Source organism: Nicotiana attenuata, chromosome 7 (assembly GCF_001879085.1).
Source record: "Nicotiana attenuata strain UT chromosome 7, NIATTr2, whole genome shotgun sequence".
In the NCBI taxonomy this organism is placed as follows: domain Eukaryota; kingdom Viridiplantae; phylum Streptophyta; class Magnoliopsida; order Solanales; family Solanaceae; genus Nicotiana; species Nicotiana attenuata.
The window spans coordinates 64,422,156-64,437,855 of record NC_031995.1 but is presented as its reverse complement, the minus strand read 5'-3'; the positions used below and the strand labels follow the sequence as shown (position 1 = coordinate 64,437,855).

At 42.0% G+C, this 15,700-nt stretch overlaps 1 protein-coding gene across 1 annotated transcript in view; it reads left to right on the top strand.

The window, feature by feature from the left end:
• The window catches only part of LOC109229224 (phagocyte signaling-impaired protein), a 34,055-nt gene continuing 32,475 nt past the window's right edge, over window positions 14,121-15,700 (top strand). Inside the window, exons 1-3 of the mRNA XM_019394596.1 lie at window positions 14,121-14,584; window positions 14,657-14,775; window positions 14,870-14,944. Of these exons, the coding sequence (XP_019250141.1) occupies window positions 14,281-14,584; window positions 14,657-14,775; window positions 14,870-14,944 (498 nt within the window). The 5' untranslated portion in view covers window positions 14,121-14,280. The remainder of the gene's footprint in view (window positions 14,585-14,656; window positions 14,776-14,869; window positions 14,945-15,700) is intronic.

Below are 15,700 nucleotides of genomic sequence, written 5' to 3'. Positions count from 1 at the left end.
AAAATGACAATAAAACTAGCAATAATCTAGAATATAGTTGAATTCAATGGGAAAATGGTCTAGGGTTATTGATTTCCCCAATTGTCGGATTAATTCCTAACACGTTAGCTAAACTTTCGCCATAATACTCAATAAGAATATGAGTTCTGGGTTACCACAATTATCTCTCGATCAATTACGATAATTTACTAGAAGCATTATCTCGAACTACTCTAGTTAACAATTTATACGACTCAGAGTTATCCCACCAAAGCTTCGTTATCTCTAACCCTGCTTTTAAATTCAAGTAATTAATCTATTAACTTACCCGAAAGTGGTGTTGTTCAACAACAATCTAACCAAGTGTTCTTTCTCAAGCAACACAAGATAACTAGACACGATTAATCAAGGGCCCTTTCAATTAATCACAAGACAACATGTAGTTGAACAATCAAAAAGTAAAAATGGCTCAATTATATCAAAACATAGTCAAGACTTCATCCAACAATAGGTTCCATCAACCCTAGATGACGGGTTTTGCTACTCATACTAAGAGATGAAAATTCACTAAATCAGTAGAACACACCTCCATATTGGCCTACTAATGAACCCCTTATCAAGGAGTTCCTGAAGTTGCTCCTTCAACTCCTTAAACTTCGCCGGTGCCATATGATACGGTGCCCGGCACCAAATCAATACAGACATCGACAACCCTATCCGGCGACGTGCCTGGCAGCAAGAAACACATTCGGAAAATCCCTCACCACCGGAACTAAATCATGGTAGGAGTCTCTGCACGGCCATCCATCACGAAGGCCAAATAAGAAAGACAACCCAACCCAGCCATCCGCTGGGTCTTCAAAAATGAAACCACCTTACTAGGAACATAATCCGTCGAATCTCCCCACTCAATCCGTGGCATTCCCTGCATAGCCAACGTCGTCCTCTTAGCGCAACAGCCCAGAATAACACAACACTGAGACAACCAGTCTATACTTAATATCACATCCCACACCTAACATACCCAAGCAACAAAGGATCCACTCGGGTCTCCAAGTCCATAAAACACACGAATCACCATATCCGATCCCATTTACTCCATCCGAATACATACCACACCTCTAATACCCACTGTCACGACCCTTAACCCAGACTCGATCGTGATGGCGCCTCTCGTGAAGGCAAGGCCAGCCGACACAAACCCCAAGTTTAATTAACAGATATAATGATTCATAATCAAGTCATTAATGATGATAAATCCCAAAATAAAGCAAAATATATCAACTCCGAAAAACAAAACCCAGCCCGACATCGGGGTGTCACAAGTCACGAGCATCTACTAAGGTCTGAATACAGCTAAGAGTCTAAAAATGTACTAAATACAGTCTAAGGAAGACAAGAGGGAGAAAAGCAGTGCTGCGAACGCCGGGCAGCTACCTCGCTAACTTCGATGACTCTGCCACTGAGCAACCAACACCCGCTACCGGGTTCAAAATAATACCTGAATCTGCACACAAGGTGCAGGGAGTAATGTGAGTACGCCAACTCCGTAAGTAATAAAAGTAAATGAAAGCTGAGCAGTAAGAAAACACGTAAGCCACGTAATAAAGTACATTTCCAAAACAGTACAGAAATCATTTACTTCGTAAATCAAGCTCAGTTTCAGTAAAACCTTTTAACAAAACTTTCAATAGTTTCAAACGAGAGATAAAAACAGTGAGTAAAAATGATAGAAACGTAAATAGCCCCTCGGGTATAATATCAATAGAACCAGCCCCTCGGGCTACCTCACAATCACTCGTAATCAGCCCATCGGGCATAACATGAATCAAGAACCGCCCCTCGGGCAACATGGGTCAAGAACAGCCCCTCGGGCTCCAATATGAAACAACAACAGCCCCTCGGGCTACAACACATCACACACACTAGGTACTCGCGCTCACTGGGGGTGTACAGACTCCGGGAGGGGCCCCTTACGACCCAAGCGCAATAACAAGCCATCTCGTGGCATAATCAATCCGGCCCTCGGCCTCACATAATAAACAGGATCATTACACTGGGTACCCGTGCTCACAGGGGGTGTACAGACTCCTGGAGGGGCCCCTTATCAATCACAAGCCACCTCGTGGCATAATAAACTCGGCCTATCATATATCACCAATTGGTACCACATGCTGCGGCGCGCAGCCCGATCCCATGATAACCTCACAACACAGGCCCTCGGCCTTACTCAGTCAGATCTAACTCAAGCCCCTCGGGTCGACAGTAAAACAAGTACTCGGGTCAAAAATCATTTTATGAAATCAAAGGAGTGAATAAAATCGAGTTATGAAAACCATAAGAAAATAACATGACTGAATGTAAACATTAGCTAAAACAGAGAGGTAAAATTAGTAGTAAAAGCCCCTAAGGGTCCAAACAATCGGCCCAAGGCCCAGACACGGCATTTAGCCCCAAACGCAATAATATTTCTAAAATATAACAATATCAAATAGTTCTCAAGTAAAATACGCGACTTAATAGTCGTACGGGATGGACAAAGTCACAATTCCCTACGGTGCAAGACCCCACGCTCGTCATCTAGCGTGTGTGTCACCTCAAGGTAGCACAACGATGTGAAATGCGGGGTTTCATACCCTCATAACAGTATTTACAATCAATACTTACCTTTATCCGGTCCAAACTCTAGCCGCAATGCCTTTGCTTCTCGAATCGGCCTCCGAATGCTCCAAATCTAGCCAAAAGCAGATTCATACCATCAAAATATGCTAAGCGAACAAAGTCCACTCGAAAATATCCAATTTATACCTAAAATCCCGAAAATTGGCCAAACCTGGCCCCCGGGCCCACGTCTCCGAATCCGACGAAACTCACAAAATCCGACAACCCATTCAACCACGAGTCTAACCATACCAAAATTACAAAATTCTGATAATATCTCGACCCTCAAATCCTCAAATCTATCCAAGAGGGTTATCAAACTTTTCCAACATAAAATCACCAATTAAATGTTAAAATCAATGATGGATTTGAGTAATCTAACCAAAATTGAGTTAAAAACACTTACCCCATTGTTTTCTTTGAAAATCCCTCAAAAAATCGCCCCACCCGAGCTTCATTGGTCCAAAAATGGAAGAATGGGACGAATTTGGACTTCATTATGCTGCCCAGGGGTTTGTTCTTCGCGTTCGCGACCCTTCTCTCGCGTTCGCGATGAACAAATTCCTCATCAGCGATTTCCAAACTCATTCATAACAACCTTTAGTATAATTGTCATAACTTTTTGCACACAACTCCAAATTACAAATTGTTTGATGTTATGAAACCTTGACACCAAGGGCTATAATTCCATAGGTTGCTCATTTCCTGATCATTATATATTGCGAGATATAAGCTTCCAAAGTCATCCCTGTGCAGTAGAGATTTTTGAACTCTCCCCGGACAGCCTGTAGTGTAACTGTGATAACTTTTAGTACACAAATCTAAATAACAATTAATTTACCTTTTTGAAAACAAGACACAAAGGGCTACAACTTTCATATTCGGATCATCTCCAAATTCCTTATAGATTGTGAGATATGAGCCTCCGAAGTTAGACCTGTGCAACCGAGATTTCCTTCTTCGCGAACGCGAAGAACAGACTTCCAGAAACCAAATTCTTCTTCGCGAACGCGATTACCATCTCGCGAACGCGAAGAGCAAAACTCTGCAACACTGAACTGAAGAAATCTGCAACTTTCAAAATAAGAATTTGATCCGTTTAACCATCCGAAACTCACCCGAGGCCCTCGGAACCTCAACCAAACATGCCAACATATCCCATATCATCATTCAAACTTGTTCCAACCTTCGGAACGCTCAAAACAACATCAAAACACCAAGATCACATCGGATTCAAGGCTAAGAATTCCAAAAACTTCCAAATTCCGCTTTCGATCAAAAAGTCTATCAAACCTCGTCCGAATGACCTGAAATTTTGCACACACGTCACAAGTGACAACGGACCTACTCCAACTTCCGGAATTCCATTCTGACCCCTACATCAAAATCTCACCTATCAACCGGAAAATGCCAAAATTCTCAATTTCGCCAATTCAAGCCTAAATCTACCACGGACCTTCAAATTACATTCCGATCACGCTCCTAAGTCCCAAATCACCTAACGAAGCAAACCAAATCATAAAAATCCAAATTCGAGATCAAATACTAAAAAGTCAAGACTGAGTCAAGCCTTTCAAATTTAGAGCTTCAAGCTGAGATCATCCTTCCATATCTATTCCGATTAACCTGAAACCAAATCCGACGACTTACATAAGTCACAATACATAATACGGGGCTAGTCATGCCCGAGAATTGGCGAGCGAAGTGCAAAAGCTCCAAATGATCGGTCGGGTCGTTACATCCTCCCCCACTTAAACATACGTTCGTCCTCGAACGTGCCCATAGTTGTTCCAAAAGCCAACAAGTCGCTGTATAACCTTACCATGCAGATACAAGGGGGTGATCCCACGTCACCCTATCTCATATAGGTCCGATAACACAATGTAACTGAAATTTCGCAATCATCCTAGCCCATAAATCTTAGAACCACATTTCCACTTCTCAAATCATCTACAAGATTAGAATCTCACATTTATAATCTGAATAAGCCCGAACAAGCTGTAATAACCCATACCTGCTACCTCAGGTACAATTACATGACATACCACATAACTCAAACACTTGTAGCGATAACTTCTAATCACAGCAGTTACTCAAAACATCCGAATTTCGATAATAAGCCTTTTATCAAATAAAGCCTCATTCTAACACTTCCATATACTGCGATTGATAAATGAAATACATAAAAAGTCATAACCACTCTTCAGATCAACCATTCGTGAAGCCACTTCTCCTTTAGCAAGGACCATAGCAAATTTCTGAGCCGAACATCGATATCATCCCTCCAACACACTGAAACCGAATCTATTTGTATTCATTCAAGATCCCAACGATCTCATCTAATCCAGCACAACTACTCTGGTGACATAATACATCAATACAATCTACAGCCACAACTCGTGCAATCCGCGCACCAACAAGCAACAATCGGAACGTACTCAAATCATGAAAAATGACTCAAATGAGATAGTTGTACCGCAAGCTCACCAATACCACCACACATAATGTTGAGAACCCGTCACACATCGTAGAAACAGAACACATGAATCTGACTCGAATGGTCATACCTCCACATAACTTCGCTGCAATGCGCGACCCTATCCAAACACTAGTCCACATGAAACACCTCAAGTCACTATGATCAAAATCGACAACCACGCGCAATTTGATGTTTAGAACAAAAGCAAATCATCATAACCACGGCGAAGCAATTGACATATCATTGCACAGACCCGAAAGGACACAACTGATACGCCATCCGCCGAGCAATACCCAATACTCTTCCCGCTCGAATTCCACTGAGAGGCCCCAATAAAACCGCAGCACATGTGCCTATAACCAACAAATCCTAACGCCTTGCATTACGGAAAGATAACTCATAGATCTCCCCAGATCACTAACAAGCTCAATAACAATCGAATCAACACATCCCTCAACAATACAACTCGGAGTCAACCAAGCCGACTCGATGTAGAACACACCTCCATATTGGCCTACTAATGGACCCCTTATCAAGGAGTTCCTGAAGCTGCTCCGTCAACTCATTTAACTTCGCCGGTGCCATACGATACGGTGCCCGGCACCAAATCAATACCGACATCGACAACCCTGTCCGGCGACGTGCCCAGCAGTAGGAAACACATCCAGAAAATCCCTCACCACCGGAACTAAATCATCGTAGGAGTCTATGCGCTGCCATCCATCACGAAGGCCAAATAAGAAAGACAACCCTCCCCAGCCATCCGCTGGGTCTTCAAAAATGAAACTACCTTACTTGGAACATAATCCGTCGAATCTCGTCACTCAATCCGTGGAATTCCCGGCATAGCCAACGTCGCCGTCTTAGCGCAACAGCCCAGATTAACACAACACTGAGACAACCAGTCTATACTTAATACCACATCCCAAATCTAACATACCCAAGCAACAAACGATTCACTCTCCAAGTCCATAAAGCACACGAATCACCATATCCGATCCCATTTACACCGTCCGAATAAATACCACACCTCTAATACCCACAGTCACGACCCTAAATCCAGACCCGATCGTGATGGCACCTCTCGTGAAGACAAGGCCAACCGACACAAACCCCAAGTTTAATTAACAGATATAATGATTCATAATCAAGTCATTAATAATGATAAATCCCAAAATAAAGCAAAATATATCAACTGCGGAAAATAAAACCCAGCCCGACATCGGGGTGTCACAAGTCACGAGCATCTACTAAGGTCTGAATACAGCTAAGAGTCTAAAAATGTACTAAATACAGTCTAAGGAAGACAAGAGGGAGAAAAGTAGTGCTGCGAATGCCGGACAGCTACCTCGCTAACTCCGATGACTCTACCACTCAGCAACCAACACCCGCTATCGGGTTCAAAATAATACCTGAATCTGCACACGGTGCAGGGAGTAATGTGAGTACGCCAACTGAGTAAGTAATAAAAGTAAATAAAAGCTGAGCAGTAAGAAACACGTAAGCCACGTTATAACACTACAGCAAATACAGTATATTTCCAGAACAGTACAGAAATCATTTACTTCGTAAATCAAGTTCAGTTTCAGTAAAACCAATTAAAAACAACTTTCAATAGTTTCAAACGAGTGATAAAAACAGTGAGTAAAAACAATAGAAACGTAAACAGCCCCTCGGGCAAAACCTGTACCATAAACCGCCCATCGGACATAATATCAATAGAATCAGCCCCTCGGGCTACCTCACAATCACTTGTAATCAGCCCCTCAGTCATAACATGAATCAAGAACCGCCCCTCGGGCAACATGGGTCAAGAACAGCCCCTCAGGCTCCAATTTGAAACAACAACAGCCCCTCGGGCTACAACACATCACACACACTTGGTACCCGCGCTCATTGGGGTGTACAGACTCCGGGAGGGGCCCCTTACGGCCCAAGCGCAATAACAAGCCATCTCGTGGCATAATCAATCCGGCCCTCGACCTCTCATAATAAACAGGATCATCACACTGGGTACCCGCGCTCACTGGGGGTGTACAGACTCATGGAGGGGCCCCTTATCAATCACAAGCCACCTCGTGGCATAATAAATCAGGCCCTCGGCCTCTCATATATCACCAATCGGTACCACATGCTACGACACGTAGTCCGATCCCATGATAACCTCACAACACAAGCCCTCATCCTTACTCAGTCAGATCTCACTCAAGCCCCTCGGGCTGACAGTAAAACAAGTACTCGGCTCAAAAATCATTTTATGAAATCAAAGGAGTGAATAAAATGGAGTTATGAAAACAGTAAGAAAATAGTGTGACTGAATGTAAACATTAGCTAAAAAAGTGAGCTAAGATCAGTAGTAAAAGCCCCTAAGGGTCCAAACAATCGGCCCAAGGCCTAGACACGACATTTAGCCCCAAAAGCAATAATATTTCTAAAATATAACAATATCAAATAGTTCTCAAGTAAAATACGCGACTTAATAGTCGCAGGGGATGGACCAAGTCACAATTCCCAACGGTGCAAGACCCCACGCTCGTCATCTAGCGTGTGCGTCACCTCAAGGTAGCACAACGATGTGAAATACGGGGTTTCATACCCTCAGAACAGTATTTACAATCATTACTTACCTCTATCCGGTCCAAACTCTAGCCCGCGATGCCTTTGCTTCTCAAATCGGCCTCCGAATGCTCCAAATCTAGCCAAAAGCAGATTCATACCATCAAAATATGCTAAGGGAACAAAGTCCACTCGAAAATATCCAATTTATACCTAAAATCCCGAAATTGGCCAAACCCGGACCCCGGGCCCACGTCTCGGAATCCGACGAAACTCACAAAATCTGACAACTCATTCAACCACGAGTCTAACCATACCAAAATTACAAAATTCTGATAACATTTCGACCCTCAAATCCTCAAATCTATCCAAGAGGGTTTTAGAACTTTTCCAACTTAAAATCACCTATTAAAATGTTAAAAACAATGATGGATTGGAGTAATCCAACCAAAATTGAGTTAAAAACACATACCCCGTTGTTTTCTCTGAAAATCCCTCAAAAAATCGCCCCACCCGAGCTTCATTGGTCCAAAAATGGAAGAATGGGACGAATTTGGACTTTATTCTGCTGCCCAGGGGTTTGTTCTTCGCGTTCGCGACCCTTCTCTCGCGTTCGCGATGAACAAATTCCTCATTAGCGATTTTCAAACTCACTCCAGATAGCCTTTAGTATATTGTCATAACCTTTTGCACACAACTCCAAATGACAAATGGTTTGATGTTCTGAAAACTAGACACCAAGGGCTATAATTTAATAGGTTGCTCATTTCTTGACTCATTATATATTGCGAGATATAAGCTTCCAAAGTCAGCCCTAAGCAGCAGAGATTTTTGAACTCTCCCTGGACATCCTGTAGTGTAACTACCATAACTTTTGGTACACAAATCGAAATGACAGTAAATTTACGTTTCTGAAAATTAGACACAAAGGGCTATAACTTTCATGTTTGGATCATCTCCAAATTCCTTATATATTGTGAGATATGAGCCTCCGAAGTCGGACCTGTGCAACCGAGATTTCCTTCTTCGCGAACGCGAGAGTCTCTTCGCGAACGCGAAGTACAAACTTCCTGAAGCCAAATTCTTCTTCGCGAAGGCGATTACCCTCTCGCGAACGCGAAGAGAAAAACTCTGCAACACTGAACTGAAGAAATCTGCAACTTTCAAAACAAGAATTTGATCCGTTTAACCACCCGAAACTCACCCGAGGCCCTCGGGACCTCAACCAAACATGCCAACATATCCCATATCATCATTCAAACTTGTTCCAACCTTCGGAACGCTCAAAACAACATCAAAACACCAAGATCACATCGGATTCAAGCCTTAGAATTCCAAAAACTTCCAAATTCCGCTTTCGATCAAAAAGTCTATCAAACCTCGTCCGAATGACCGAAAATTTTGCACACACGTCACAAATGACAACGGACCTACTCCAACTTCCGGAATTCCATTCCGACCCGTGTATCGAAATCTCACCTATCAACCGGAAAATGCCAAAATTCTCAATTTCGCCAATTCAAGCCTAAATCTACCACGGACCTCCAAATTACATTCCGATCACGCTCCTAAGTCCCAAATCACCTAACGAAGCTAACCAAATCATCAAAATCCAAATCCGAGATCAAATACTAAAAAGTCAAGACTGAGCCAAACCTTACAAATTTAGAGCTTCAAGCTGAGATCATCCTTCCATATCTATTCCGATTAACTTGAAACCAAATCCGGCGACTTACAGAAGTCACAATACATAATACGGGGCTAGTCATGCCCGAGAATTGGCGAGCGAAGTGCAAAAGTTCAAAACGACCGGTCGGGTCGTTACATTCTCCCCCACTTAAACATACGTTCGTCCTCGAACGTGCCCATAGTTGTTCCAAAAGCCAAGAAATCACTGTATAACCTTACCATGCAGATACCGGGGGGTGGTCCCACGTCAGCCTATCTCATATAGGTCCGATAACACAATGTAACTGAAATTTCACAATCAACCTAGCCCATAAACCTTAGAACCACATTTCCACTTCTGAAATCATCTACAAGATTAGAATCTCACATTTATACTCTGAATAAGCTCGAACAAGCTGTAATAACCCATACCTGCAATCTCATGTGCAATTACATGACATACCACATAACTCAAACACTTGTAGCGATAACTTCCAATCACAGCAGTTACTCAAAACATCCGAATTTCGATAATAAGCCTTTTATCAAATAAAGCCTCAGTCCAACACTTCCGTATACTGCCATTGATAAATGAGACACATAAGAAGTCATAGCCACTCTTCAGATCAACCATTCGTGAAGCCACTTTTCCTTTAGCAAGGACCATAGCAAATTTCTGAGCCGAACATCGATTTTATCCCTCCAACACGCTGAAACTGAATCCGTTTGTATTTATTCTAGATCCCAACGATCTCATCTAATCCAACACAACTACTCTGGTGACATGATATGTCAATACAATCTACAACCACAACTCGTGCAATCCGCGCACTAACAAGCAACAATCCGAACGTACTCAAATCATGAAAAATGACTCAAATGAGATAGTTGTACCGCAAGCTCACCAGTACCACCACACACAGTGCTGAGAACCCGTCACACATTGTAGAAACAGAACATACGAATCTAACTCGAAGGGTCATACCTCCACATAACTCCGCTGCAATACGCGACCTTATCCAAACACTAGTCCACATGAAACAGCTCAAGTCACTATGCTCAAAATCGACAAGCACGCGCAATTTGATGTTTAGAACCAAAGCAAATCATCATAACCACGGCGAAGCAATTGACATAACATTACACAGACCCAAAAGGACACAACTAATACGCCATCCGTCGAGCACAATTGAATCTGCACAAGCAATTGAATCTGCACAAGGTGCAGGGAGTAATGTGAGTACGCCAACTCAGTAAGTAATAAAAGTAAATGAAAGTTGAGCAGTAAGAAAACACGTAAGCCACGTCATAACGCTACAGCAAATACAGTATATTTCCAAAACAATACAGAAATCATTTACTTCGTAAATCAAGATCAGTTTCAGTAAAACCTTTTAAAAACAACTTTCAATAGTTTCAAAGAGTGATAAAAACAGTGAGTAAAAATAATAGAAACGTAAACAGCCCCTCGGGCAAAACCTGTACCATAAACTGCCCCTCGGGTATAATATCAATAGAACCAGCCCCTCGGGCTACCTCACAATCACTCATAATCAGCCCCTCGGGCATAACATGAATCAAGAACCGCCCCTCGGGCAACATGGGTCAAGAACAGCCCCTCGGGCTCCAATATGAAACAACAACAGCCCCTCGGGCTATAACACATCACACATACTTGGTACCCACGCTCACTGGGGGTGTACAGACTTCGGGAGGGGCCCTTTACGGCCCAAGCGCAATAACAAGCCATCTCGTGGCATAATCAATCCGGTCCTCGGCCTCACATAATAAACATGATCATCACACTAGGTACCTGCGCTCACAGGGGGTGTACAGACTCCTGGAGGGGCCCCTTATCAATCACAAGCCACCTCGTGGCATAATAAATCAGGCCCTCAACCTCTCATATATCTCCAATCGGTACCACATGCTGCGGCGCGCAGCCCGATCCCATGACAACCTCACAACACAGGCACTCGGCCTTACTCAGTCAGATCTCACTCAAGCCCCTCGGGCTGACAGTAAAAACAAGTACTCGACTCAAAAATCATTTTATGAAATCAAAGGAGTGAATAAAACTGAGTTATGAAAATAGTAAGAAAATAGCGTGACTGAATGTAAACATTAGCTAAAACAGTGAGCTAAAATCAGTAGTAAAAGCCCCTAAGGGTCCAAACAATCAGCCCAAGGCCCAGACACGGCATTTAGCCCCAAACGCAATAATATTTCTAAAATATAACAATATCAAATAGTTCTCAAGTAAAATACGCGACTTAATAGTCGCAGGGGATGGACCAAGTCACAATTCCCAACGGTGCAAGACCCTACGCTCGTCATCTAGCGTGTGCGTCACCTCAAGGTAGCACAACGATGTGAAATACGGGGTTTCATACCCTCAGAACAGTATTTACAATCATTACTTACCTCTATCCGGTCCAAACTCTAGCCCGCGATGCCTTTGCTTCTCAAATCGGCCTCCGAATGGTCCAAATCTAGCCAAAAGCAGATTCATACCATCAAAATATGCTAAGGGAACAAAGTCCACTCGAAAATATCCAATTTATACCTAAAATCCCGAAATTGGCCAAACCCGACCCCACATCTCGGAATCCGACGAAACTCACAAAATCCGACAACCCATTCAACCACGAGTCTAACCATACCAAAAGTACAAAATTCCGATAACATTTCGACCCTCAAATCCTCAAATCTATCCAAGAGGGTTTTCAAACTTTTCCAACTTAAAATCACCAATTAAATGTTAAAAACAATGATGAATTCGAGTAATCTAACCAAAATTGAGTTAAAAACACATACCCCGTTGTTTTCTCTGAAAATCCCTCGAAAAATCGGCCCACCCGAGCTTCATTGGTCCAAAAATGGAAGAATGGGATGAATTTGGACTTTATTCTGCTGCCCAGGGGTTTGTTCTTCGCGTTCGCGACCCTTCTCTCGCGTTCGCGATGAACAAATTCCTCATTAGCGATTTCCAAACTCATTCCAGATAGCCTTTAGTATAATTGTCATAAATTTTTGCACACAACTACAAATGACAAATGGTTTGATGTTCTGAAAACTAGACACCAAGGGCTATAATTTAATAGGTTGCTCATTTCTTGAGTCATAATATATTGCGAGATATAAGCTTCCAAAGTCAGCCCTATGCAGCAGAGATTTTTGAACTCTCCCCGGATATCCTGTAGTGTAACTATCATAACTTTTCGTACGCAAATCGAAATGCCAATTAGTTTACATTTCTAAACACTAGACACAAAGGTCTACAACTTTCATGTTTGGATCATCTCCAAATTCCTTATAGATTGTGAGATATGAGCTTCCGAAGTCAGACTTCTGCAACCGAGATTTCCTTCTTCGCGAACGCGAAGAACAAACTTCCAGAAGCCAAATTCTTCTTCGTGAACGCGATTACCCTCTCGCGAACGCGAAGAGCAAAACTCTGCAACACTGAACTGAAGAAATCTACAACTTTCAAAACAAGAATTTGATCTGTTTAACCACCCGAAACTCACCCGAGGCCCTCGGGACCTCAACCAAACATGCCAACATATCCCATATCATCATTCAAACTTGTTCCAACCTTCGGAACTCTAAAAACAAAATCAAAACACCAAGATCACATCGGATTCAAGGCTAAGAATTCCAAAAACTTCCAAATTCCGCTTTCGATCAAAAAGTCTATCAAACCTCGTCCGAATGACCTGAAATTTTGTACACACGTCACAAATGACACAAAGGACCTACTCCAACTTCCGGAATTCCATTCCGACCCCTACATCAAAATCCCACCTATCAACCGGAAAATGCCAAAATTCTCAATTTCGCCAATTCAAGCCTAAATCTACCACGGACCTCCAAATTACATTCCGATCACGCTCCTAAGTCCCAAATCACCTAACGAAGCTAACCAAATCATAAAAATCCAAATCCGAGATCAAATACTAAAAAGTCAAGACTGAGTCAAACCTTTCAAATTCAGAGCTTCAAGCTGAGGTCATCCTTCCATATCTATTCCGATTAACCTGAAACCAAAACCGACGACTTACATAAGTCACAATACATAATACGAGGCTAGTCATGCCCGAGAACTGGCGAGCGAAGTGCAAAAGCTCAAAACGACCGGTCGGGTCGTTACACCCACTTCATTCCGGGGTCGTGCATCTTTTGTTCCGTGTGTATTACTATGTTTTGAGGTATAGCTGGAGCCTTGTTGCCGACACTATCATTGTACTCTTTCGTATTTATTATAGGCTCCATAGACATAATGTGGATTGTGTAGTGGTGTTGGGAAGGTTAAACTAAAAATGTCGTAATTGTATCATATGCTTCCATGTTAAACTATGGTTGTGAAATGTATTATTTTGGACACTTATAAATGATGCAATTAGTGGTACTGAACTGGAGTGGTACACATGACTATTTCATTGTCTAATTAATGAAATGTATCCATTCTTTGTTTATGGGTGAGTTGGGTAGAAGGAAATCTAGCAGGTTTGCTCGGTCGGGTTATCTCGGTTGAGCGCCGGTTGCACTCTCCGAGGTCGGGGTGTGACAACAACAATATATTATTTAATAACAATAAATAATACAATTTCAATTAATATGGGTATCATGGCAATTATACACTTCCTTTATTATTTTTTTTTTTTTTAAGATTGTTGAAAAGTCAAAACGTGCCAAGTAAAAGTTGTAAACGGAGGGAGTATATTCATAAAACAATGTAAATAACAACCATCCAACAACCCTGAAGTTGCACGGATATACCAGACCGCACTCTATACGCTGTAGGCGTCAATTAGGTTTTTTCTTCTCTCTCACAAAATAACTTTAAGCCGACTCCCAAAGCTGATAAGTTAACACCACAAGCTTTGACTCTGTAATCCAGTAGGAAGTAAATCCAATTCTCAAACGGCTGGAAAATGGCGTCCAAGTTTGGGTTGGCTGGTGGCATACCGGAGCGTAGAGTTCGACCCATTTGGGATGCCATTGATTCTCGCCAGTTCAAAAATGCTCTCAAGCACTGCACCCCTCTCCTCTCCAAATACCCCAATTCCCCTTATGCTCTGGCACTTAAAGCTTTGGTTTTGGAAAGGATGGGTAAAGCGGAAGAAGCATTTTCCGTTTGCTTAAATGCCAAAGAGCTTTTGTACACTAATGACTCTGTCTTGATTGACGATCTTACTCTCAGCACTCTACAGATTGTTTTCCAGCGACTTAACCACTGTCAGTATCTTGATGTTTTCTACCGAGCTCGTCATTCTTTCTTTTTTGACTCAATGTTTTGTATCTTCACAGTGGATATGGCAACAAGTTGCTACGAGTATGCTTGTGCGAAATTTCCGAGTAACCTGGATCTAATGATGGGTCTCTTCAACTGCTACGTCCGCGAATACTCCTTTGTGAAGCAACAACAGGTTGGGCAGCATCTATTCTCAAGTACAAGTTTGATTTTCTGTTTATTAAATTTTGCAACCAAAGCGTAGTTTCATTTCTTTTACCCATTTACAGATAGCTATTAAAATGTACAAGATTGTTGGTGAAGAAAGGTTCCTGCTTTGGGCAGTATGCAGCATTCAGTTGCAGGTTCTGTCTTCACTTCCTACTCTATCTTTTTCCTTAGCTTTGTTCCACCGGAAAGATAATTCAGGTCTGGGTTCCAATTGTTTTTAGTCTTCTTTTTTCACTTTCTAAGCTCAAAAACTAAGTCTAGTCTCGTGCATTAAATCCAATTCGTTGTTAATTACTTTCTTATTTCTCACAAATTGGACTGGCTTCAGAAAGTCGATCAAGCAACCAACTACACCTTAATACCAAATTAACTGCAGTATATCATATGAATCCTTTCATATTCATTCTGCTCTATACATGTATATTAGTGTTAAGTGGAGTCATCCTAGTTAGAATATTTTTACTTTGGCCGTCAATCTGTACAAAATTCCTCTTCCTCGCCTCGGGTTTGTGATCATTTGTCTCTTTAGAAGCTCACTTAAGCGTAGTTGAATGACTTGTGAAAATATGAAACAAAAAATCAGCATTTTATTCATTCAAAGTTGGATTGTTTTACGTATCAGGATCAAGTCTGATTATGAATGGCATTGATGATTTTGAAACACAGACACAAAGTAATTGAGGAAGCTTCAGAAGTTCAAATTTATCACTTTGACTCTACCCTTTTTGAATAAATATTGATTCTTCTACCCCAATAATATTTTCCCAAAACTTTGTAGCGCTTGTCGTCAACACTCCTCAACATTGAATCTTCCTCCTAAAGGTAGACCCAAATATTTGGTGGGAAGCTCAACAACTCGACATCCCTATGCTAGCACCTGTACATTACGT